The sequence below is a fragment of the Calidris pugnax genome, unplaced genomic scaffold (assembly GCF_001431845.1).
Source record: "Calidris pugnax isolate Ruff unplaced genomic scaffold, ASM143184v1 scaffold188, whole genome shotgun sequence".
Lineage (NCBI taxonomy): Eukaryota > Metazoa > Chordata > Aves > Charadriiformes > Scolopacidae > Calidris > Calidris pugnax.
This window is the reverse complement of record NW_015091257.1, coordinates 3,142,299-3,168,704: the sequence shown is the minus strand read 5'-3', so window position 1 is coordinate 3,168,704 and position 26,406 is coordinate 3,142,299. Positions and strand designations below refer to the sequence as shown.

Below are 26,406 nucleotides of genomic sequence, written 5' to 3'. Positions count from 1 at the left end.
CTGCTGGCCATGCTTTTTTTAATGCACCCGAGGACACTGTTGGACTTCTTGGCCACAAGGGCACACGGCTGGCTCATGGCCAAGAATAATGTAATTCTAAGGAATGGCTTCTGATCCTCCTGCCATGCCAGGCATTGTGTCTCGGTCTGCGGAAATGAACTCGGCAAGGCAGAGCCAGCCCCAGGCCCTTATCTGGACGGGTAATCACTCGTCCCGGGTAAGCACGCCTCTATGGGGGTGTTTCCGAAGACAGCTGACATTTCCGTGACAGGAAGCCGCTGCAGGAGCGGGGCTGGAGACCCACTGCCCTCCCGGTGCCGCCCGGCCCCTCACGGCCCCAACTGCCACCGGGCCGGGAGGCGCCCATCGCCCTCCCGCCCCGCGCGTGCGCACGTCTCACTTCCCCCCCCCGACCCCCGGCGGGAGTCTGGCTCTCGCGAGAAGCCACATAGAAGTCTCGCGAGAAGTGCTGCGGCGGCGCCGGCTGTGAGGGGACGCTCCGCGGTGCCTCCCGGAGCTGTCGACCCCCGCCCCTTCTACCCCCCCCCTCCCGCGTCCCCGTCCCCGCATCTGCGGCCATGGCGGCGCCGCTGGCCTCCCCCGGCCACCGCAGCCGGTTCGAGCAGGAGCAGGAACAGGCCGTCCGCGCCTTGGTGCGCAGCGTGACCGGCATGCCCGAGGAGGAGCTGGGAGGCGGCAGGTTCCAGGCGGCGCTGAATTTCGCTTGGTCCAACTTCAGGTCAGCGCCCGCCCCCGGGGAGAAGCTCGGCGGCTGCGGCCGTGCCCCTCAGCAACGGGGCTGGGGGCGAGCGAGCGAGAGGGCCCCTCCGCCCCGCTCCCGCCGGGGCCCACCGGCGCCGCTGAGGGAAGGAGCCCCCGGCAGGGCCGGCACCCGGCGCCGGGCTCCCCTCTGGGCAGAGGGGGTGGGCTGTGACCCGCTGCCCCTGCTTGCCGGCAAACAAGGAGGGGGCCTTCTGTCTGCTGGAGTCTGATGGAGGGCCGTGTCCTGCCGTGCAGGGCGCCTGGGGTAGCACTGGGGGCCCTTTGCGAGTCCCTGTCAGAGGGCCGGTGGCTGTCACTCCATCCCTTTAAAGTCTCATTCTTCCAGGGCTTTTCTCCTGATCCATATAAAGGTACCTTGCAACATCTTCATTTAGCCCTCCGTAATTCTGATTGTTGGAGGGAAGTAAAGAAATAATCAGTACATGTAACGAGCAAATAAATGAAAGCTCCAGAAAATTAAGACAAAGCTTCTGGCCAAGAATACTGTGCTGCTTGTATGAAAGGTTATAAATCTGCAGCAGTAGATAGTGTGTTTGTTATTTCAACTTGTCATAAACATGGTCTTTATTAACCTGTAATATATATTATTTGTATGCCATTAATTCTATTGCGCTGCCATCTAAAAATCCTTACTAAAGTTTTACATACAGCTTTTTCAGTTGTGACAGCTGACCTTTCAGTGTCTGCTGCCAGTTTTTACATGATCTATTTCCAGTTTCCCATGCTGTCACTAACTGCTGCCTCTTCGGAGTCTTATGTACTTGCTTAACTTCATGCAGCAAGTACCTAATCCATTTAAAATCAATGCTACTTATTTCTTAAATTAAATAAATTTGTTGGGGTGAGAAGTAGCATAAATGCATTGCATCATCAGGCTGTGAATCCTACCTATTAGTAGGCTCAAATAAGACTATTATAATAACCAAATAGCCGTTGGCCAACAGCAAAGGTTAGTCTGAGGTGTGGGAGAGCTGGGTATGACCTGCAGATGGTGTTTTGCCATGTGTATCTGCTGAATTTTGAGGAGGCTAGTTGTATTCATGGGAAACGTAGGAGTATCTTATTTGTAACTTCTGTCACCATGTTCTTTGTATTTGCCAGAAATATTTTGTGTAATGCATCATAGGATTGTGTTTATTGGTTTTGTAACTGTGTCAAAATAGTTGCTTGTAATAGCTGTTACTCTGAGTCTGCAGGTTGGAGATGGTAGCAGGGTTTCTTGAGCTGTGTAAATGTGCCCTGTCTTCCATGTCCCTTTGTGACATCTCTCCCGTTTCAGTCATCCAGTTGCATGTAGCTGTGTGCTCTTTTAGACTGGGGAGTTGTTGGCTTGGTTTGTTTGTTTTAAAACAACATGGTAGGAAAACAGAAACAATGATGCAGAGTTGACAACATGTTTTGACAGGGAGGGCTGGGAAGAGTTTTTATGCCAGAATTGTTGTCTAAAAAGTGTGTGTGGAACTTCAATCTGAGATCGACTAATGTCATATTCCAAACCGTGAGACCTAAAGTTGTAGCAGAAGCTCTCTTTAGTTTCAAGTTTGTGGAATTTGTGGTTTGTATTGTTAGATTTGATGATATTTCTATGCTGTAGCTTTCAGATTAATTTATTTTTTGCTATGCAGCACTCTAGTCCTATTCATGATGGGCCCAGCTTGCCTAAAACAACTGATACTGTTTTTACTTGTGTGGGTTAAGGTCATTAATTAAAACTTTAATTTCTATATCTTCCAGTTCTTGTACTGACTACCATTTTCCATTTGAAGTAATGATTTCCTGTGTAAGCTGATATGCTGTAACAGATGAGATAAGCTATATGTCTTAACCTAAATGTCAGCTACATTTAGCTACATTTTATGATGCTTTTATTCTAAAGTCTTACATGCAGCTGAAATCAGCTGTAATTTTGGTCTGTAGTTAACAAAATAATTTTTTCTTTTCTTTAATATAGGCAGGCCTTCATCCTCCAGTGAAACATTAAAAATCCTTGCTACTTGCCTTATAGTTTTGTTTTTTAGTTCATTATTTAGTTCATTATTTTGACATTGAGGTGACTTTAGATTGTCTTCCCAAATCCAGTCTATTTAGCTTAAATTTTGCTCCCGATTCAGATCCAACAGTTTCCATTTCTGTCTGTGGTCATGAGAGATTTACCCCTGTGTTCTGCACAGTTGTTGCTGGAAGCTGAGCCAAAATACTAGGTTGGTTTTGAGGGCCTACGTGTAGAGTATCTTGACCTTGTGATCACTGCTGTCATATCCTGTTCCCTGTTTCTTCTGTCTGTATAACTGAAGAACCTTATTCTAATTTATTCTGCAAAATTCATCTTTACCTTTCACAAGTTCTTATTTTGTCCCAGTGCATGCTACCTTTCGTTATTTTGATTAAGCTCTCTTTTCTTTTAGGCACTCTCCTTTGCTATTATAAAGGAGTTTCATTTGGGTTTAGAGGCCTTCCCATGTGGGTGTCTATTTTGTCTGTCCTAGTGATGCAAGTCCCAGATGATTTTTGTACATTCGACACAGATGCCTTTGACAATCTAGTTCTTGATCTCCTTGCTCCATTTGGTTTAACTGACAGCATACTTTAATTGTGCAGTTTGCCAATACAGTAGTAATTTTCCATTCATCTTAAAGTGCTAGTTAAATGTAACCTGCATTTTTCCATGGTTAAGGTCGATTGTACTAAATCCTTATTGAGCTAAGAGACACTGAGATTAAATTTTGTGGATGTTTAATGCTGTTGCTGAATTAAGCATGCATTATTAAACTAATAATGTTGTCCTCGTATATGTGAATCAGCTTTATTTTCTTCTTTACTCAAGCTTCCTTTTAAAACATATTCTAATACAGATTTCTTACATAGATTTCACCGTTTTCTTGATGTGAACAGTCACAAAGTAGAGAGGACGATAGAAGGGTAAGTTTTATGCTTATAGATTAATAATGGATTAGTTAACTTTTTTGAAGCATTTTTGATACTATTTTTGTTATTAGAATACATGAAAAATTGATAGTTCATTCTGACCTTGGAAAAGCAGCAAGCTGGAAAAGACTAACAGAAAAATTTCTGAACTCGCCACTCCCAAGTATTGAAGAAACAAAGGTATGTATGTTGTGATTTCCTTGTTCTTTTTTCCCTGCACTTCCATTTGTGCTAACGATGGGGACTTCAGTTCTAATGTTGTGTTGGACATTTCAGATGACTTAGCAGTGGGCTTGCAGTTGCTGTTCAGGTCATGGATTTTCAGGGCTATATTTTTTTAATTTCCTCGTTTATTTTAGAAATGTGTTTATTGTCCTGTCAGGGTTTGAGCATATGCAGTGTTGTGACTTAAAGTATGTCCTCTCATTGCAGAGGAGATATTTTATGGTCATTGTATGAATCCTGTGGCTAGAATCTAAATGTACCTAGATTCCCATCTTTTCTAAAACAATGGCTAACTGAGCAGTTTTTAGTCCTTGCCCAATTTTTTCACTTTGAGTAATGCATCTGGACGTTTTGGTTTTAGTATTTCCAAATCCAGATCTTAAATTTTAGTGATTTTGGCAAAATGTTTTGGCTAACTTCATTTTGGCCTCTGTTTGGAATAATTAACCATATGAATAAGGGAACTAAGACTTGGTTGCCTGCAGGCCTATTACCTGTGTCCTTCTGCCTCATTGACAGTAATGTAGCTACCCGTCATCCCTTGTTCCTCTGGTGACTTCTTACTTTCATAGTACTTCACAGTTCCTCTTGCTACTTTTCCATATTCTTAGATTATCAGCTCAGCAAGAGGCATTTTATGCTGTGGCTATTTTGAAGCGTTTGTATATTGATTGGCTAATTAAGAGGCAAAAGAAAACAAACAGCATTCAGTATCACATTGCAGATGTTCTTTTTGTAGTTCAGGACTGGGTGATGGGAACTAATGTGAAGCATTCCTGCAGATAATAGATTGAGTTTGTTCCTAACCAAAATCTTTTATTCATTGACTTGCTTTTTTTTTTTTTTTATCCCCAATATGTTTTAAAGACAGATACACACTATGCCATACTGTCTCTTCTGTTGTGTTTGTCTGATTCTCCATCCAACACCACCTATGTGGAAAAAACAAGAGAAAAAGAAGTGGGTAAGTTTACAAGATGTTTATGTTTGCTAAGAAAAGATACAATCCACTAATGCAATTTGAGAAGGGCATTTTTCCTCTCCATTTTATTATCTCCTTCACTTCAAGGTGCTTTATTGATTATCTTTTTATGATGCATACATTTAAAACAGCCTCCGAATCTTTCCCACCCCCATTTATGTTGCATTGCCTAATTAAGTTTTCCAGCCACCAAAGTACCTTGGGAACTCTTTTTGATTTGTACCACTGTCACTTGCTAACATTGTCCACCTGTTCAGCAGTGCTTACATGCTCAAGGACAGGCAGCGGGTTTCTGTCCTCAGTCTCTGTGTTGTACCTCAGTAGGAGATCTGCTGAAACAGCTTTGGTGACGTAAATTCCTATGTTCCCTATGTAGTTAAGGAAAGGTTTTCAGAAGGAGATCCCAGCTGCCTGCTTCCTGAAGTAGGACTGTTTCACTCAGTGCCTGAAAATGAGGCTTGTGCTTAAGTTTGAGTGGATACCATCCCCCATTTGTTTACAGTGTTGTATCGTAGACTGAAAGAATATTTCAGACTAACCTAAAGAAAATCTTGCATCTTAAGATTCCTTTTTGAATGATCTCTGCACATTCCCTCGGCGGTGTTTTGAATGCACTTTCAGCCCATTCCAGGAATGTGAATATGAAGAGGTTATCTCAAACAACACTAATTACAGTTGAGTAAGCTTCATGTTTAAGGTATAATATATTGTAAGTGTGATTGTTATTTTTAAAGTATTACACATCATATCATGGATATGTGGTGTCTTTTTCTGAGAGTGAGACAGTTCTTGCTTTATGTTGTTTACGGTCCAGAATCCTTGTCCATATGTAAATTATACATTTAGAATGTTTCCACTGAGCTAAGTGGAACTAGTCACAATAAGTGATATGTTGCATCCTTGCATGTTTTTTCCAAAATTGAAGTGTAGGGAAGTGTAACACAGCACAGATAAATGTGCTCATGGCACGCTATGTTGCATATTTTGAATGCATAGGCAACAAAATTGAGAATTAATAAATGTGGAATGTACATGGTTGATAGGTCACAATTTACATGTCTGAAAGTGTATAACCTTGTTAAAGGAACAGTGGTGTAACCTTAGGTGGAAAGGAATGCCTTTTGTTTTAGAGTAACAATATAATTTTAGCTTTGAAAATATTTTTAGAGGAAAAGGACGTCTGGATTACATGATACTTACTGTTTTTATGTTTATATTTCTCTTAGAAAAGGAAGAAGAATTTGATTGGGGAAAGTATTTGATGGAAGGAGAAGAAATTTACTTTGGCCCAGGAGTAGATACACCAGTAAGTAATTTCTTAAGGTAAAAAAAACTGTATTAGCTGTTTTGAAATATGTTGGAGACCTGATTTGTGTGCTTTGCATGATTCTCACAGGGTTACCCAATATGTCGCTTCTTACTTAATACCATGAAATACACACAGACCCAAGCAGAGTAACAGTAATACAAATGCTTTTGTTCTTCACTGTGGTCTGACTTAATCCTGCAACTAAACTGGATCCTTCTGCTGACTTTTGGTAGTTCTGTGATCTCCTCCAGTTCTCTCATTTGTCTGGTTATTAATGTTATGTATAACTTAAACCAGCGTCTGGCAGACAGTTACATTAGCCTTAGTGTCCTGAATTTACTTTACAGTGGCAGAAAAAAGAGAAGAGTTTGTATTCCGCTTCTCAGATCAATAGGAAGTGAATCTAGATCTGTGTATTATCTTGTACTGAAATGTACTGGGTTTTGTTGCATTTAATAGGATTGGTCTGGAGAAAGTGACGAGGAGGAAGACACTCAGCCTTTAAGCAGGGAGGACTCGGGTATTCAAGTGGACAGGACACCTTTAGAAGATCAAGATCCAAATAAGAAAACAGTGCTTAATGTTTCTTGGAAAGGTTAGAATAAACTATAATTCTTCTGGTATGGTCATACATATTCAAATTTAGCAAGCTAACTTGGCTTAATTTACCATGCTTTATTGAGGTGTTACGTCTTAGACTTACAATTGTAGTTTTAAGGTGCAGCTTATTACTGCTTGTTTTATTTTTAACAGTAAAGAAGCAATATGGAAGGTTTGATTTGATTTCTGTTGATGGTAATGGAGAAGGCCTCTGTTTATTTCTGTAGAAACAAACACGGATGTTCCATTATAGATATGAAAATGTATGCAGTAAATGTAACATGTAGTTATATGGATATAATGTAAATTTTTATTATTAAGTATCAGAATGCAGAAACAAAATTTGGTAGAGGACAAACATTTGACTCTGTTCTGGGTATGAAACATTTTTGAAAAAAAAAAGAAATAGTTTTATGTAATTGAAACACTAGTGGCTTAATCTGGAATAGATTCAGGGAATATTAACTCTAGCTGTATATTTTTCCATAGAATATTGTAGGATACAGGATACCTAGGGTAAGAAGACTGCATAATATTCATATGTTGTATAAGCAGTAGCTATCTACCTGGGATTAGCTAAAGCTTTCACATTTAAGAAAAATCATTCTTTGGTAATGTACTAAATGCATAGTTAAAAGAAACATAGTGATGAAGTTGCTGGTATTTGGCGGTTTATTTTTTTTTAAGTCAGCTTGGTTTTGTATATATAATTTGAGAATTGCCTGAAACAGAAGTGCTTTTTCGAAGAAAGAATTGGAAGCTGCATAAATCTCCAAGTCTACTGTTTAGGACTTTTGCAACTTTTAGGAGATGAGGCATTGCTCTGTAAATGAATTTACAGAGAGTCTGTGCGTGATAGTAGCGTATGTGAGAGCACTAAAGTGTAAATAGTTGGAAGTTGTAACTTACTTGAAAAGGTCTGTGATTCTGCAGCTGAACGGATAAGATTATTTATAACTTTTTCCCCTGTTCTATAAGCATTTCCTCAATAAATGAAAGTAACCTCACTGTCACATGTTTTCACAGTGGGTGAACCTGATGCCCGCAGCTGGCTGGAGCAGCACGTAGTTCCTCAGTACTGGACAGGAAGAGCACCTCGCTTCTCACATAGTTTGCACTTGCATTCCAACCTCGCTGCGGTCTGGTAAGAAAGTGACATCACTTACATATTTCTTACTGGCATGTAATGAAAAACAATGACTTTATTAAATATCTTTACTGTGGAAGCATAGCAATAGTGTAGCTACTACTGATTTGGTTATAAACAGAATTTAAAAGATAAGAATTAGTAAGATGAACAAAGCTGTGTTTTCTATTAATACGTTATTTTTCTTTTATTTAATTTTTATAACTTTTGTCATATCCAAGGGAGGGTTTTCCTTTTTCAAAGCAAACCTTACTGTTGAATTTTGTTTAGATTGACCCTTACAAATGTCTCTGAGGAACTAATACAGGTGGGTGGGAAGTGGTCCTGGAAATAAGGAGTTCTCTAAAGCTTAACTTTTTGTTTGTTTTTGGTGCCTCCCTTACAAAGTTAGTCTTAAAAGACAGATTTTGTGTGGGGAAGGAACATAAAGCAGTGTATCATTGTGTTCCACTGAGGTTTTGGAAAGAAAATGAGAAGGAAGAGTTCAATTAAAAATAAATTAAAAAAAAGCCTCATTCTTCCCTCTGTCCTAATTCTGATGTATCAGTACTGCAGTAATACAGGTCATTACACTTGTCTTTGGTTCTTTAATTTAATTAATTTCTTAATCAAGAAGTTAAATTTGTTTTGGTGTCAGTTGGTTATCTAGCCAGTTATGAACCAAAATTCACAGTGAGTATTAGGTAATGAGTAACATAAATAAAGCAACGCTGTTTCTGTTGTAGTAGATGTGTGTTATATATTATGTTTGATATATAACCACTTTTACTTCATTTTGATTTTTGAATTTTGAACATGACTATATAAGAATTTAAAAAAACCCCAAACATAAAACCCAACCGAAAACAACCCAGACTCAGTACTTCAGGTATTTGCCACTTAATTGCTTGTCTTGCTATGTATGACTAGATGATATTTGAATACCTTCCATTGTATTTTGCTTATATGAAAACAAATTCTGCTTTTGTTTATATCCTTAAAATGTCCCCATGAACATTGAATCTGTTCAGATATAATTAGAACAAAACTAAGCTTTAAGATTATTACTTAATTCTTACTTTCAGGTGATTCAGCTATTATTTCAGCCATTAAATTGTTTTAATTTCCTTTTTTTCTGAGGGACCACCACTTGTACACCAGTGATCCTTTATATGTGCCAGAAGAGAGAACACTAGTCACTGAAACTCAGGTTATACGGGAAACTCTTTGGTAAGAGCAACATCAAAAAGCTTGCATTTTATCTTTTAGTATTTATCTCGAGGAAGTGAGAGATTTGGTGTTGAACTTGTGGAACTGTTGTTGAACTGATGGAAGAATTATTGCTGAACTTTTAGCTTGCACCATTGCTGACAATAACAATGCTGCTTATGTGTGTTAACCGTTCAGATTAACAAAGAAGAAAGTAGCTTACTACTTCTTGTGTGCATTGATTCTTCAAGTCTCCTTGTTAAGAAGAAACAACTTGTTCATATCCTGCCCTTGTGGATTTTTAGTAGTGTTCAAATTCAGAAAGTATGTTTGAATCATCCAGTAGCTGGAAATTATCTCAACTGGAAAGGAACTCTGGGAGATGTTTATGTGATGCCACTGATTTATTATTTTTGTTCTAGCAACAACTTGTTTTGTGGTTGATCTGTGGTCCCCTGGTCCCCTTTTATTTGAAGAAAATAAACTTTTAGGCAAGGGAGACCTAATTCTTTTATTAATTATATAATTATGAGTCCGCTAAGGGGGAATAATTACTGCTCTCTTTGTTTCCTTTCAAGGCTACTTTCAGGAGTGAAAAAGCTTTTTATATTTCAACTGAATGATGGAAAAGTGGCTGTGCGGAATGATATTATCGTAACTCATTTAACCCATGTAAGTTGTTTCTGAATTTCTGCATTTGCACAATTGTTCATGATTTAATCAAAACACATCTGACTTAATAAAACTCAGTGGGCTGTTCCCACATGTGAGAATATGATGAAGAGATGACAGAACTGTCTTATATTTTAATTCACAGAAATATCTTGTAATTTAATTTTTAGTCTTTATATAATAATTTTTATTAGACGATTCTAAAGTTTGTGGTTTGTTTTTTTTTCTTTTTTTCTAGAACTGCCTGAGATCTGTACTGGAGCAGATAGCGGCGTATGGTCAAGTTGTGTTCAGATTACAGAAGTTTATTGATGAAGTGATGGGACACAGCCCGGAAAACATAATGCACGGAACAGTTTCCACTCCAAAGAAAACTACCGAAGCCCCGTTCAGAACCTATCAAGCTTTTATGTGGGCCTTGTATAAATATTTCATTAGCTTTAAAGAAGAACTTACTGAAATTGAAAAATGCATAATCAACAAAGGTACAGTGCAAGGGGAATTTTACAAGAGAGGGGCACAGAAGGAAACTTGTATATGAGGGAAACATGCAAAACGTTCTGCAGATACATTTTGAAACTGTGAAAGATGCCATGCTGCATTTTAAAACCTCATTAATAACATTGATAAAATATGATTTTTCTGTTGGATATTACCTTTATCTAACTTTGGGGTTTTTTTTCCAGATAAAACAGTCACACTTTCGATAGTAATAGATAAGTTGGCACCCCGACTGGCACAGCTGAAGGTGCTTCACAAAGTTTTCAGCACAGGAGTAGCAGAAGTGCCACCTGACACTAGAAATGTTGTACGAGCATCTCATCTGCTTAATACTCTCTACAAAGCTATTCTTGAATATGACAGTGTTGGAGAAGCTTCTGAGCAAACGGTAGGGAAAGTCATTCCTTCCTTAATAGAATGACACACTAGAATATCTAGTAAATAAAATTTCTCTGTGGTGATGGCGTACACTAGCCTTCAGCTACAAAGGATTGAGGACAAATTTGATAGCCATATTTCTGACATGAGTTCAGTCGACCTGAACAAAATCAGATTTATGAGGAGATCAGTGTGGTTTTAGGCCTGAAAGGAGGAATTCGGGCCACGAAGACGATCAGAGGGCTGGAGCACCTCTCCTATGAAGACAGGCTGAGAGAGCTGGGGTTGTTCAGCCTGGAGAAGAGAAGGCTCTGGGGAGACCTTACAGCAGCCTTCCAATCTCTGAAGGGAGCCTACAGGAGAGATGGCGAAGGCCTCGTCGTCAGGAAGTGTAGTGACAGGACAAGGTGTAATGGTTTTAAATTGGAATAGGGCAGATTTAGATTAGATACCAAAAAGAAAATCTTTGCTGCGAGGGTGGAGAGGTACTGGAATGGGTTGCCCAGAGAAGTTGTGGATGCCCCATCCCTGGAAGTGTTCAGGGCCAGGCTGGATGGGGCTTTGAGCAACCTGCTCTAGTGGGAGGTGTCCCTGCCCATGGCAGGGGGGTTGGAACAAGATGATCTTTAAGGTCCCTTCCAACCTAAACCATTCTATGATTCAATGAATTGTGGGAAATCAGAGGCCAGGAAGCTGTTAGGAAAGAGGGAGTTTTGAAATAACTTTCCCTCCTGCTATCTCTACAGCTGCATAATTCAGTTAATGCTGAAATGTAAGGGTCTGGGGTTTTACAGTAACTTGTTGATTATACTAGTGAAAATTTAGTAGATGTCCTTTTGTTTCCGTTTTCTGCATTATGAAATCACGGAGTGTTTTATGGATGTCACAACTTAAGAGATACTAGACTGGAAAAAAAAATAGAAAACTGCTGTTTGGATCTAACTGTGATGACAAAAAGTAACATGAAGAAGCATACACAATGATTGTTTCCATTAGAACTAAGCTGTAATTTTTAGTTGAACATGTCATCTTTAAAAAACCCTAGGTATAGTGTATCTTATGTGTATGTATATCTTAAACTATAATTGCACAATTAAGAGGTTAGGCTTTCCCATATAGCTTCTAATGCTTACTGTAAAAACATTCAACCACTTTTTTTGTTGTTGTTGTTGTTGTTCTTTGAATTCAGGTATCCCTTCTGTTTTCTCTCTGGGTTGAAACTGTGAGGCCATACTTACAGACAGTGGATGAATGGATAGTCCATGGTAATTTGTTTGATCCTGCAAAGGAATTTATCATTCAGAGGTAGGGGTGCTGATACTGGACATACATAATGCTGTTCAAGTATGAATACAAAACCTGCTGTAGAACCTTGGAAGTGAAGGGTGGCAATGAAAGTAGGTTTTCATGTTTGTTATTTTACTTTGGAATTAATTTCTTAATCGTACTTTTATAACTTGTCTCAAACTTCCCATTAAGGAAATTGCATTAGATGTGGAGCCCTACCTTGTTCTGGAATAGAATTAAATTGTTTTATTTTTTTCCATCTGTAATAATCAGCAGTCTGATGCTGAGTGTATTGATGTTTTTTAAAAGCAATTAGCCATTTTTCAAAACCAATACGTTTGCAAAAATTACAAAATTTACTTTAAAATTATTTGGCTAATATATAGTTCTTATAAATCAAATGCTATTTAGAATTAAAATACTTATTGCTTCTGAGTATATAAGTCACTGTAGGGTCTTGAATTACATGTGCATATCCTAAACATTATTCGAGCTGTTAATTTCTCTTCTGTTTGTATGCTACACTTTGCTGCTACCTTTTTTGACAGCTTGAAGTGGAAAGTGAATATAGAAGTTAGAATTTTGGCTCGTAATTACAAATCTGTTTCCCTCTATTTGCCAAACTTAATTGAACTTCTGTCTGCTAAGGCAGGTCAAGGTGACCATGAAGTAAGAGAACAGTTCTAGTGCTATTGCAATAAATCTTTAGTAGCGGAGATCTTTTAACCTCCTTACTGTGTCCTACTTTACTTTCCCAGTGGTTCTGTAGTTCTGTTTTCAGTACTACCAGCCAGGGTGATTTCAACTTTTATTTATGTTTGAACTTAATTTTAATTATGTAATTTAGACTGTTTTCCATCTGACTACAAAGACCAAATTGTATCTGATGTAAACAATGCAAAAAAGCAAAATAAGCTAAGAATTGAGTTTCACCTACTCTAGAATTTTTAGCTTTCCTGGTAGTATTTGCTTCATTGGGGGTTTTAAATAAATCTGCAAGTCAGTCACTAATCATTTTGTTAGGGATGCATGCCATAGTGAGTAGTTAACTTCTTGGATAAATTTAATTGTAATTACTCTATTTGCCTTATTTTGGGGGTTTATTTGGTTATACAATTGCTTCATCTCCTGCAAGCTGATTCTTTATCCTGCTAAAGCGATCATCCTTTCTAAAGATAGTTTGTGATATGAATGAGCTTATTATATATAGTTTTGAAAGTGCTTCTTGACTATTCTAAGAGAAAGACAAAGCATAGACCACGGACAATATGCATCTTCTAGTAAAGAAGTTTCATCTTTTGAAAAGGGAAATACTCAACAGCTTTTTATTTCTTCACAGAAACAAAAACGTTCCAGTTAATCACAGAGATTTTTGGTATGCTACCTACACATTATATAGTGTGTCAGAGAAGACGGAGAACGAAGAGAAGATGAGTGATAATGCCAGTGCCAGTTCTGGCAGTGATCAGGCCCCTTCAAGCAGGCAACACACTATGGTCTCTTTTCTGAAACCTGTGCTGAAGCAGATCATCATGGCTGGAAAATCCATGCAGCTGTTGAAGAATCTTCAATGCAAAGATGGCTCTCCACAGCAGGCCGCGTCAAGAGGTGAGATGTCAGTTTGTGGACTGTCATGCCTTAAGGTGTCTAACAGCATGGGCATATTATACATAGTGCTGTTTCCGTGGTCTAAGGGTAATACAACACTCCCTGTTGAATGTCAGTATCGTGGTTGATAACTTCAGGTCTGGTTGAAAGCATTTACTCTTTCAGTGCAAATAAGGGAAAAGAGCAAAGGGAATAAGTATTGAGTGTTCTCTTTGATTTTTAATGCTTTAAATTTTTTTTGAACTTGTTTTCATGGGCTTGCAAAACTTTTTTTTTTTGTTATGAGACTAAGGAAAACAGCTTCTATGTTTTAATAGTAAAGCTGTCTTTTTTTAATGAATAGTTGTTTTCCATTACTGAGTGGTTGAATAATTCTGAGATAGCATGTGGAGCTTTTTTTAAAAAAAAGCTTACTAATAATTAGATAAAAGATATTTGGATATTTAGGATATTTATCTTCAATGATTGTAAAACAGTACAACACTGCAACCAATGTGGTTTGTTGGTTTTTTTTTTTGGTTTTGCTGTTTCTTGATGTTTATAAGTAGAGATAGTAAAATTATTTTGGAGACTTTCTAGGTTTATTTCCCCCTTTGGTGTAAGAATGTAATCTATTCTAGTGAATGCTGCACAGTTATTTCAGGTAGTGCCTTTGCACCTGAAAGAGGAAGTTCTCTAACAATCTGAGAAAGATTTCATATGTCAGAAACCTGACTTATTTGGACATATGCCTGACTTTAGGCATTGGAGTAGTCCTACCTTTTTAGTAATATTTAGTTAAATATGTATTTGAGTTTTTTTCTGAATAGTGGCCTAAATTTAGGATGTTAAAAGTTAGCAAGTAAATGTTGGACTATGGAGTTCTTCTTTTAGTTCAGACCATGTTTTCTATTAGGACAGAATCTTACCATGGAATATGTTGCCCAATTTAGATGCTGAACGAAAGAGTTTGTATACACTATTCCTGGAATCGGTGCAGTCTCGCCTGCGGCACGGAGAAGAGTCTCTTCCAGATATTATCACAGAACAGCAGGCCACAAAGCAGAGCCTGATAAAGATGCAGTCTATAGCAGAAAGACACTTGGAACTGGATGATGTCCATGACCCACTGCTAGCTATTAATTTTGCCAGGTAATGAATGATCTTCCTGCTGTGTTGTTGGGAGCGATGTTGTGCCTGGTGACACTTGGTAGACCGAATTTTTATTGCTGCTGAAAACAAGCAAGGCACAGAATAAAGAGGAGCACCAACTAGCAGTGATGGAAGCTAAGTAAACATTACCCTTATGCTTAGTTAAAGGAAAACAATTAAAATCAATGGAGAATCTGCTACTCACATCTGTTAGGGTAGAAAATGGGAAGAATCTTTATCATAACAGGCTTTTAGCAGATAAGTATTTTAATAGTGAATGCTGTTATAAAATCTAAACTTCTAAATGTATTTGCTTGGAATTTGTACACCATGTCTTTAATTTGCACCAAGTATATTCTTTGAAGAATGCAGCTTCAATTTGTCCTGTGCTGAAATAATTTAAATTTAAAAGCCTTCAAAAATTCATGTTAATTGCATTAAAATTCTTCATTCCTCATAATGCGGGATGTCATGGTAGAGCTTATTAGTGTCTTGGAAATTAACAGGGTAGATGAACTCTGAAAATCGTACTTATTTTGTGATTACAAACAAGAAATAGCTATTTATGTTTTCCTAAATAGTAGTTGGTGATTTACATGTTTTCATGTCAGTCCTAGGAGGAGTTTGATTTAAAGAAATCATAATTAATAGTAGATAAGAGTCTATTACTTCCCTTGTTCATTGGGATTACTCTATTTGTCAAAATTTGATAGATTAATTCCATGTCTGACCCATCCAGTCTATCAAGGTGATAGCTGCTATGAGCCAGGCTTCCTCTTACAATGGATTTAGCTGGCTAGTAGCTTTTTACAAATTATAATTTAAGCCTTTCTGTAATGAAATAATTAAACTTACTAAGTATAGACTACAGATACTCTCCTCCCGTGATACAATAATAAAGAAAACATATAGGCACCCTATACTTAAGGTGCCTCAAACCAATTCTTAGTGTTTGTGGTGGTGGTTTGGGTTTTGTTTTTCTGGTTGGTTTTTTTTTGTGTATTTTATTATTTTATTGTTGGGCTTTGCTTTTTTGTTGTTGTTCAAATTTTTACTTTGTTTCTTCACTTTTATTTTTCTTTCCTGGGAAGTTCATATGACTGCTATATATGCACACTATAGTTCTAAAAGTTCCTATGGCTTTGTTTATTAACCTGTATAGTCTTTGAAGTTGATGTTGTTTTTTCAGAATTATTCTTTGATTATGTGGATACAGTATGCCATCCTTTTTGATATTCTTCTGCCTGGTCACACAAAACCAGTATGAAGGATCACTTGATAGGCTTGATATGTATTATAATTATGAAACAGCTTTTATTACTTAGGCACCATATATTTTACCCGTTTTTAATTAAAATCTTTGAAGGTATGACTTTATTTTTCTATATATAGTATGAATTATGAACCTTCTTCCCTAAGTAGTTTGTTTTATTTTGAAGATTATATTTGGAACAGAGTGACTTTCATGAGAAGTTTACTGGTGGGGATGTTTGTGTGGATAGATCCTCAGAATCAGTGACCTGCCAGACTTTTGAACTGACATTGAGGTCTTGCCTTTATCCGCACATAGACAAGCAATACTTGGAATGCTGTGGTAACCTAATGCAAACTTTAAAGAAGGATTATAGGTAAGAAAGTAGATTTGCACTTTTTTTTTTTTAATTACTCCTGGTATGCCATATACAAAAGCTGGAATTTTATGTTGTGTTTCTACTCCAATCTGATAACAACAATAAAGTCATTAAGGACGAAAGGGGTATCTTACATGATAAAATCCTATGTGGAAACTTGGTCTGGCTTAAGTCCAAATCAAAGCTGTGCTTTGTCTTTAGTGGATGGTCAACAGAGAAATTGTTTCAAACAATACTTTTAATAGTGTTGTCAACTGACACTGAAAGACAAATTTTAGGAAGCCAGAATATATTTGCTTAATTTGAGATTCAGTTATGATACTATAAAATGTATAGTAGTCAAAATAATATTATGTGATTTTTTTTTTTTTATTACTTAGAGTAAAATGGACTATTCCTTTTACCTTTCAGGTGTTCATAAGTTGTCATGCTTTTAATCTGTCTAAATTACTGTATTTATAGTCACGGTTCTTTTGAGAGTTGTAGCGGTACTGTTCTTCCTACTTTATCAGAAGAGGAACATCCGTATCATAATTTTCTGGGGTTCCATCTTCTTAGATAGACCTCTCCTTGAAATTTCATCTCCTTCCCAAAGTTCTGTTTAGGGTGAGGGACAGGATTTCCAAACTCTAAGCTGTTTCTGAGAATTGCCTAGCCCATAAGATAGCTCAATATGATGAGCATTTCTATTGAAACTAGTGGGGCTGTTCAGGCTTAGAGGAAAAATTGGCCTGGTTAGTTTGTTTTGTTTGGACATATGTGAAAGGCTGTCTGAGAGTTAAGCAAAGGATTTACTGTGGACTTCATTCAGTTTGTGTTCAATACTGAGTTCACGTACTGAAGATCTTTCAAGATTTTTGTTTCTCTAACAGTTGTGTTTGATTTCATTTGTATGATTAAGACTGAGGAGATGTTTTATGTTTGTTCCTGTTTAGGCTTGTAGAATATTTGCAGGCAATGAGAAACTTTTTCTTACTTGAAGCCGGAGATACCATGTATGACTTCTATACATCTATTTTTGACAAAATTAGAGAAAAGGAAACTTGGCAGAATGTCGCTTTCTTAAATGTTCAACTTCAAGAAGCAGTTGGGCAGCGCTATCCAGAAGACAGTGCAAGGTAAAATGCAAAATCCTGCAAAATATGTTTTAGTTATATTTTTTTCACACTTACCTATACCAATGTAGTTAACTTGCATAGCACAAACTAATTTTAGTATTACTCATTAAAAGAATCTGCTTTAATCACGTTTTGAGCTGTTGTCATATCTTTTACCCAAATCCCCCAGATTAAATCAGATAGTTGGTATTTAGCAATAGGAAATTAAAAAAAAAAAGAAAAAGAAAATAAACTATCCACTAATTTAACATAGTTCACCAATTATGTCACTTGCTTCCTTGCATAGGTTGTCTATATCATTTGAAAGCGTTGATACAGGCAAGAAGAAACTCCCCGTCCACACCTTAGATGGTTTGACATTGAGTTACAAGGTAGTGATTTAATATTGCTGTAATTCTTATTCTAGAACAGATTTGAAATGTATTAAAAATGACTTATGTTTTCTATCTTGATATTCTTTCCTCATCTTAGGTTCCTTGGCCTGTGGATATAGTTATAAGCTTAGAGTGCCAAAAAATCTACAATCAAGTTTTCCTGCTCTTACTGCAAATAAAGTGGGCCAAGTATAGTCTAGATGTTTTACGATTTGATGGTAAGAAACTTCTTCAATGAAAGATACTCTAAAAACTTGTTCTGTGTTCTAAGGGTATAAACAATCTGCTGCCTTTTGCAGTAAGTAGCATAAACCAGTTAGAATTTTGATTCATTCTATAAAATAGTAACCTCTGTTAGCTTCGGAAATTAGCTATGTTAAGCAGGGTGTGTTTTTAACTTCTTTTCAGCCTCAGGGACAACGCTATTCATGCAGCCTTCCTTTTGTCTCCGATTCAGGTCTAGTCAGTTATATTGGAAACTTTTTACTTCATTCTTCAGACCTTGCTGTTGAAAGAAGGTCTGTCTACCACACCCTAATGTTTTGCTTTGTGTATAGTCCAAGTTTTAATGAGTAATACCTTGCAAACAAGTTAAGAAAATGAGATGAAAAAAATACTTTGACAATGAAACAGTAAGCTAGGTAGTTTGGATTACATACTCTAAGCTGCAATTTAAAATATTTGGGGACTGTGGGAAGGTATTGCTTATTGTCTCCTTCACCAGGTCAATGTTTAGACTCTTCCTGTTTCATATAAAGTGGTTACACATTTCATGTCCTAGAAAAATAAATTAGAAAGTTGATGGATTCATCTGTATTTTGTACATCACTTAAATAATTCTTTCCCTAAAAGTGTGTGAGTTTTTTATTGCTTAAAATTTGTGAGTATGGCTTTGTGCTTAAGTTCTTTTTCCCTTGTGTGGAGATAGTATACAGATTTATTTGTGAATGTAGATTTTTTTTTTTTTAATCCTTTCACATAATCTTTAGCTCTTGAATAGCATTCCTGTTCTAGTATTTATCAAATTGTGCTGTACATATACAGTCAAACTATTCAGTATATTGTCACTATATTTTAATAACACATCTGAATTGCAAGAAAAATCCTACATCAGTATTGTGTGCAGAATATTAAGATACAACAAATTTCAGTTTAAAATTTCTGTAACATTTTAGCTACAGTTTGTCTTTATAAGCACTTTAATACTCTTGCCTTTTCTTTTTAGAACTAGTCTGTGCTGCAGAAACCCCACAGGCTAAGGAAGGAATTGTATTAGAACATGGAACTCTTCCTCTATTTGGACCACAAACAGAAAGTATAAAACAACAAATACATCGCATGTTCCTCTTACGAGTGAAACTTATGCATTTCGTGAACAGCCTGCACAACTACATCATGACTAGGGTTTGTCCTATATCACAATTACATTTATATTAGGAACTTGTAACTAAGGATGTAGTATTAATTTTAATTTAAAACATAAAAAAAACCCCAAAATAAAAAGCAAAATCTTAGTCTGATATAGTTTCTGCAAAATAATTTTAAGCCAAACATGTTTCAATTTCAACTTGGCAGTTTTCAATCAGTAATTCTAAAAATGCTTTAGAAGTTCTAAATGCATATGATTGATCTTTGTATGTTTATTAGTTCTTTTTGACTATTTATGTCATGGCTAGAGGACTGAAGCCCAGTCATTTAAAATGGTTTTCTGTAAGCTGTTATCTTCTTAAGAGCTATTATGCTTATAAAAGGGTTACTACAGACATTTTAGTTAAATGGGTCCATCTCAAAAATCTCTACTACGCAGATCCAATAGTGTATTCATGACTTGTCAAATATAAAGGCAATGCTTGTAGATTCATGTCTGCTCTATTAAATCTGCTCTATTATTGCCTTTTTTTTGCCATTAATAAAATTAATATACACCACCACCACCAAGGGCAGTCTGTTTGCCCTTGTGCAATGGCAGTATTCCTGTTTATATGAGAAATGTCATTTTTTGTCTTTTTTTTTTTGCTATACTGATGGTAATTTGGAAAGTGAGTGTAAAATTTGAGACGGAAGAGTGAATGAATCAGGCAATTTTAGGCTCTTTAAAAAAAAAAGTATTGAAAGAGAGTCATATGCAGAATATTATAAGCATAAAAGTCGTGTGTGCAACATGGAATTTAATAACTATGGTCATCTTCTTAAGATTCTTCACAGTACAGGCTTGGAGTTTCAGCATCAGGTAGAAGAAGCCAAAGATTTAGATCAATTGATAAAGATTCACTACAGATATCTATCTACAATTCACGATCGCTGCCTACTGAGGGAAAAGGTGGGTAAAAAAGTTGGCACGTTTGATGTATTAAGTTTAGTAGAACAGGAAAGTGGTTTAGCACTCTCTGTTTCGCAGTTCATACATACTAAGCAATATATAGTTATTAGCTCTTGAGGAAATGGTAGCTTTTCCAGAGTTAACATTGAGATCTAGTTCCCCTTGCAAGTCTTAGCTCAATTCTGTCGAGAAGATCAAATTAAATTCTTAATATTGGGTTTTACATGACTCATTTCTTTTTAAGAGATGGGAGGATTTGAACAAACTGAAGCTTGGTAATGTAATGAGGATTATACATGCTGGAATGGCAGGGGGTGGAGGTACATAGGTAGCATTGTAGCTTTTTATTCTGCATACTGTCTGGGCATAGTCCTCATTGAAATGGTTCAGCCATGAAATGAGTTAGAGAGAAAATACAAAACACACCTTAAATTTGGAAGAATCACATTGTACTTAGGAGATTGTTTTTACAGATCAGATTAAATGGCATGGGATACCTTTGTATTGAGGCTTAATAATGAAAATGGTTATGCTTAATAATAAATTTCTTACTGTTATTCCTTTTAATTGTTATTTTAGGTGAGCTTTGTGAAAGAAGCTATAATGAAAGTGTTAAATTTAGTACTGATGTTTGCAGACCGTTGGCAGGCTGGTTTGGGGGCTTGGAAGTAAGTATATGTACCTAAAATTCTATGTGGTCATAATTTCACAGCTCGGAATATAATTTCTAGATTTTTTTGTGTGTGTGAAATAGCAGGACTTCTCAGTGTTTAACAGCAGATACCAGAGGCCAATTGCTATTTCTTAGCAAAAGTGAAATTTATTTTAGATAGATCCTAACAAGTTTCAGTGTATGTTCAGTATTTTCTAATTAGAAAGGTGGCCAATATATGACTTCTAAGTTTTGAAAAGATTTTCGAGCATATCAACAAAGAGGATTTTCTTTTCTTTCATATTTGTTTGTAACGGTAAAATGAGAGGGTCACAGGTTTGGTTTATGATCATGTTCCCTGGCGATGATTTAAAATTGTAGGCAGGTAGATGCTGACAATTCATTAATTGGTTTATGGAAAGTGGGATTATTTAGTTTGGCTTTCATTGGAGAAGGCAATACGTTTTAGTTTTCTTTTAAAAAAAATAAATTGTCTAAATCTAATCTCTAAGGCTCCTTATTTTTCTAATGTAGACTGTCCAAATTATAAAACCCTTGTAAAAAATCTGTGGTAAAAATACACCCTGGGATGTGGTTTGCCTCTCAGCTGCCAGGGCACACTGCTGGCTCCCATTGAGCCTGCTGTTGACTAGCACCCCCAGGTTGCTTTCTGCAATGCTGCTCTCCAGCCACTCCTCTCCCAATTTATACTTTACACTTCTGCTTGTGTAACCTACTGCTTGAAGGATGAATGATAGTGGGCAAGTCTCCAAGGCTGTGTCTAACACTCAAGGTTTGATCTACGGCCCTGAGGCCAGCTGGTGCTGACTGGCTCACATCCATATTTTTCACGACTAATTCTCTTTGGCACAGATGCTACCTAGAACTTGGATCCCGCTCTCCTGGGGTATTAGAAAGTTGCTATTTTTGGAGTGCTTTTCCGATTCAAAGTGTCAGAAATGATCTGTGAAGGCTGTTGATAAAGACTGAAACTTGGGGCGTGTGGTTGCCTGCTCTTGTGGCAGGAAAAAGTCATGGCTGATGCAGTCATCATCCACATCCTCTTGGGAGAAGGGAAAAAGGATGGGAGTGACTGTTTGTGAACTACGTCTTCTCCCTCCTCTGATGAGCGTTAGCTGGTGCACTCCAAAGTGAAAATCAAGAATTAGCTGACAGTAAAGCAGTGTGGGTGTCCCTATTTTATTGGCAGTGGAGATTTACCACAAGGAGCTCTGAAGCAACAGGGGCCAGGAATGGCTGTTCTGAAATATAAAGCTGTGTGGGGAATAATAATTATCAGTTGGAAGTACACAGTTCCTCCTAGTCACTGCAGAGATTTCTAAAATGAAGAAATTATTAATGCCATCTTGATAGTGCTCAGATGCTCCTGTCAAAATTGCCTTACTTTTCTAGAAGTAGTGTACGCAGGCAAACTGAAATATTGTAAGTTCAAGCCATAATGCTATGCAAAGATTACTTTGTCATTTATTGTGAAGTTTTGGTCCTAGTTTGAAGATAACATAGTGCTAGTCTGTTAAGTATTCCTCTGTTAAACTTTTTTCGTAGGATGGAATCCATAGAGAAGATGGAATCTGATTTTAAAAACTGTCACATGTTTCTAGTAACTGTTCTCAACAAAGCTGTCTGTCGAGGCTCCTTTCCTCACTGTAAGTACATGAGGCTTTTCACATACCTGCACTTACTGAGACACGAGCTTTACTAAGATTGTATTTATGTTTTAACCTGTTTTAATGTTTGTCAGTACATCTTAAAGAGTCTCATTTTGTGAGGTATTCACAGATGGACATGAAGTCTTACTTGTTAATAAGTTAACTTCATCATTTTTTTTTTAAGTATTTGTGCCATGCTTTTTTTATGACAGCTCTCTTCAGTTTACTTTTTTTCTTGAAGGGGTGCTGATGTAGCTAAGCAAGTGACAAGCAGTTTTGTAAACAAATGAACTAAACTCAGTTCTGGAGGGCATAGAAAAGCATTCTTCTTCTTGTGGAATGACAGCTGTGATATATGTTGAACAGAAAAAAAAAAATTAGTATTATGGTGCCTCAGCTGCAACTGCACTGAACTCCTGGCTCTGCCCATCTGTTGGAATTTACTTCCTCAGTAGCAGAAAGAGCAGAAGACAACGTGTCTGTGCTTCTACTTGCAGCCTGTTATTAGCTTAAATTGCTAATCAGTGCCTGTTTGAGTTAGGAGAGCACCTGCTGAATAGGGTTAGCTGAGATGTAAGTGCATGTTTTAATGGGCTTCTAAAAGAGCTAATATCTGACATCACTGCTACTCAGTCTACAAGAACTTGTCTGCAAGAACTGTCAGTGAGAATGGCTTACTGCATACAACCCCCCACAACATTTATTCTTTTTTTGTGTGTGTGTTACAGCAGTTAGTATTTCAAACAAAGGAGCTAATTTCTTACCAGTTCTTACCACCTGACATGACTAATGGATAACTGATGATGAAAGTGGTGAAATACTCTCTACACTGTCAGAGAGTCATAAAATGTCTTACCATCTTAAATCCTGAAGTGTTACAATTTTAAAAAAATAAACTAGAACTTTATTTTAAACTACGGAATTGAATATTGCAACAAATACTTGAGGATTACTGCAAATGCAAATGCTAACTACTTTTTTATGGTTTGGTTTGCAGTGGAATCTTTAGCTTTGTCACTGATGGCTGGCATGGAACAAAGTTAACAGCTGAATCCGTTGAATTACTAAAGAACTGAAAGCAGCATTTTGGCTGAAATTCTCTTGTGAAAAAATTGTAAGCATTTTGCATTCCAGTTTGAAATGTGAATAGCTAAATGACACTGACTGTTTAGAGCTCTGTAGAATATTTTAAAATGTAAATGATGTACAGGTATTTAAGTGTATTAGTTGTGGCAGTATTTTTCTCTGTATGTATATGTTTCACCATCAAAAACCATGTACAGTGTAAAATTCATCCCGCGTAAACAATCTGACTTGTAAATACAAAAAGTTTACTTCATGCTGTAAAAATGATTTTTTTTTTTTTTAATTATGAATAATTGCTGATCTACTTCTTCCATTTATTTTGCAACTGTGAATGGGTCACAGGGCAATGTGGAGTGGTGTGACTCAGTTCTTACTATTCAAAAGGTTGGTTATGTTCATATTTGGCCTTTTTTTCCTTTGAAAAAAGGCTAAGAGACATTCATCTTATTTACTTACTGGCAACACTCCTTGGGAACAATTATGACTGTTACAATAAGCTGATGTAAAAAATACGAGATTAATTTACGAAAATGGATTATTGCAGAGCATAAAATACCAGTATTTTTTTACGTTAAATGATCAAATGCTTATTAATTGTAGTGGTAGCTCTTGTCTAAGTACAATCAAGATCACAGTGTATAATAGTTTAACTGTTGGATTGTTGAGGTGTTTCAGAGGTGGTCAGATTTTACTTGACCATTCTCCTCCTAAGGTTTGTTTGCAAAAGGCTTACATCTAATAGCTAATCTCTTGTAAAGTGGTAGATTGTAATACAGAAGGGTACGTTTCTAGAGAAGTAAATGTGGAATGTGTTCTGCCCAAGATGACTTGCCCTGTCTCCTCCCCATGGAAGTTTCTCTGTGATTCTGGCATCAGTACACCCGCATTTAAAAAGGGAAAATCAATCCTAGCTGGTTACCTCTTTATTTATTTGAACAAAGGTAGATGAAGTATATTACCACCAACTGTGACATTGTGTGGCTGATATTAAAACAACTATTTTTTAAGCTGTGAAATAGTAATTGCTTCCTACGACAATGAATATTGCTGTTGTTTGAGCAGGAGATCTGAAAAGGTTCTTCCAAGTTATAGGCACAAAATGTTTTCAGGAAAAATAATTTTTTTTTTGGAAAGTGTTAACACTGGGAAACTTTCTGCTGCCCTGTAGCATCTTCTTTTTTGTTTGCCTGAATAGAGGTTTTGCCTTAGAGAACATCGTATTTGCATTATTCTCTGCTGCCACATGACACACTTTTCCAAGTGGATATTTTTTGCGGTAGGTGGACACTTATTAACAAAAGTAATTTGTGCTTCTGGTTTACCGTGACTGGTTCATATTTGAGATCCCGTGTTATTTATTGCATGTAGAGACCATGTATGTTCTTTATTAAATGTTTCTTGCATACTAATAGCTTTAAAAGGCATACTGGTACTAGGAAGTTCAGTGCTTGTAGGCAGTGGTTCATTACTTTCTGAGTATATGTGAATCTGGGAGTCTGTGCTCTTAAAAATCTAACAAGTGGTTGCTTTATTTCTCCTTTCTATACAGTGGTTACCTTCAGTGAAATTACTGCTTTTCATAGACTTGCCTTGGATCACATTAGCTAGAGGTGGGGAAAAGATCCTTCATGTTGTTGAAGCAGTAATTCCAGTAAATCCCATTGCAGATTTTACTTATTTTATTTGAAAGACCCCATGCAAGTGAAAGAATTTGCTGTTTCACCCAATTCCCTGCTTAGGAATTAACTTTACATTCTGCAGAGAGAGTTCTGTGCACTTTGGAGGTGGGTGATGCCTGCCTGCCATTTTTCAGCCAGCTTCTGGTATTTGCTCTTCTCTTGTCACAAAAGCACAGTGGAAAAATCTATCTCTGGCAATGTTGGCCGATTCTAGTCACGGACATCCTCCATCCTTAGCTTTTTGTGTGTCAGTAATAGTCAGCTGACAAATTCCCTTGAATGAGCCTGTCTTATGGCAGCCCTTTCTCTTTCATTAGAACCACAGGAAAAATAAGTCCTTTCTATTAGCGTGCGTGCCCGCTGATGCCACCAGGACCTTTTCATGTCCCCTGGCAGTAGTTAAAATGGCTATTTACCTGTTTGGAAAAAAGAAGGCTTTTAGTGAGGCTTGGGGTATTTTAGCTATTTATTGGCTCAAATTTCCTTGTAACGTTTTCTGATTTCTTTACAGACCAATGTTATTACTTGGATTCTGTCCTGGGTCTGTTCCTTCTGGACATTTTTTGACCCTTTTTCCAAATTCCCCTTTTTAGCAGTTACCTCTGAATTGCTTTGAATGTTAACTTTCAGACACTCTTCCTCTTTGATGGAGGAGACCTAGCATTTGAATATTCTTTACTTGCGCTTCTGGAATCTCAGGTAAGCAAAAGCAGAGATGTTAGAAATACGAGGCCTGATTTATTGCGTGTATGTATAGATTTACAGGGGTTCTGTCATAGTCTATTGTTTTGTAAATTGTCAAGTCTACCTAAAGAAAAGCATATAATACTTAGCAAAGCATGTAGAAATGGAACTTTATAAGGTTCTAAGGAGGTGTCTTCTAATTTAAAACCGTATTTTTGAAAAAGCCCACTAGGTGGCAGATTTTAAAATTTCAAGGGATTTGTTTTGTGTTAGTTGATGTCTTTCCAAGCTCACACCTATTGCTTTCATAACGTCAAAAGGCTGGTCTGTATTTAAATGAGCAAAGGCATGTGCTTTCCCCTAAATACATCTGATCTAAAAAGCATAAAATAAAAAATAATTCTTTTATAGTAAAAAAAAAAAACGTCAAAAGGCTGGTCTGTATTTAAATGAGAA

The 26,406-nt window shown here is 37.0% G+C and overlaps 1 protein-coding gene across 3 annotated transcripts; it reads left to right on the top strand.

Moving 5' to 3' along the window:
- The first annotated feature begins 563 nt into the window (after positions 1-563).
- Positions 564-24,594, top strand: TUBGCP5 (tubulin, gamma complex associated protein 5). Of its 3 annotated transcripts, XM_014960438.1 has the most exons (24): positions 564-739; positions 3,649-3,702; positions 3,780-3,888; positions 4,801-4,897; positions 5,479-5,589; positions 6,142-6,221; positions 6,684-6,819; positions 7,851-7,968; positions 9,091-9,180; positions 9,738-9,831; positions 10,070-10,316; positions 10,518-10,720; positions 11,900-12,015; positions 13,337-13,605; positions 14,538-14,736; positions 16,176-16,364; positions 17,303-17,485; positions 17,772-17,856; positions 17,957-18,077; positions 19,085-19,263; positions 20,054-20,179; positions 20,759-20,847; positions 22,398-22,498; positions 23,499-24,594. In XM_014960438.1, exons 1-24 carry the CDS (start codon positions 579-581, stop codon positions 23,543-23,545), a joined length of 3,204 nt encoding a protein of 1,067 aa, XP_014815924.1. In that variant the 5' UTR covers positions 564-578; the 3' UTR covers positions 23,546-24,594. The 3 variants fall into 3 exon arrangements, with proteins under 3 accessions (XP_014815924.1, XP_014815923.1, XP_014815925.1); XM_014960437.1 differs by lacking the exon at positions 23,499-24,594 and having other exon boundaries at positions 22,398-22,554; XM_014960439.1 differs by lacking the exon at positions 5,479-5,589 and having other exon boundaries at positions 579-739.
- The last annotated feature ends 1,812 nt before the right edge of the window (positions 24,595-26,406 follow it).

Coding starts and splice junctions, on each gene's coding strand:
- TUBGCP5 (XM_014960437.1), top strand. CDS start 579: ATGGCGGCGCCGCTGGCCTCCCCCGGCCACCGCAGCCGGTTCGAGCAG. Junction 18,078..19,084: donor AGATGTTTTACGATTTGATG/GTAAGAAACTTC, acceptor TTTTCTTTTTAG/AACTAGTCTGTGCTGCAGAA. Junction 19,264..20,053: donor ACAACTACATCATGACTAGG/GTTTGTCCTATA, acceptor CATCTTCTTAAG/ATTCTTCACAGTACAGGCTT.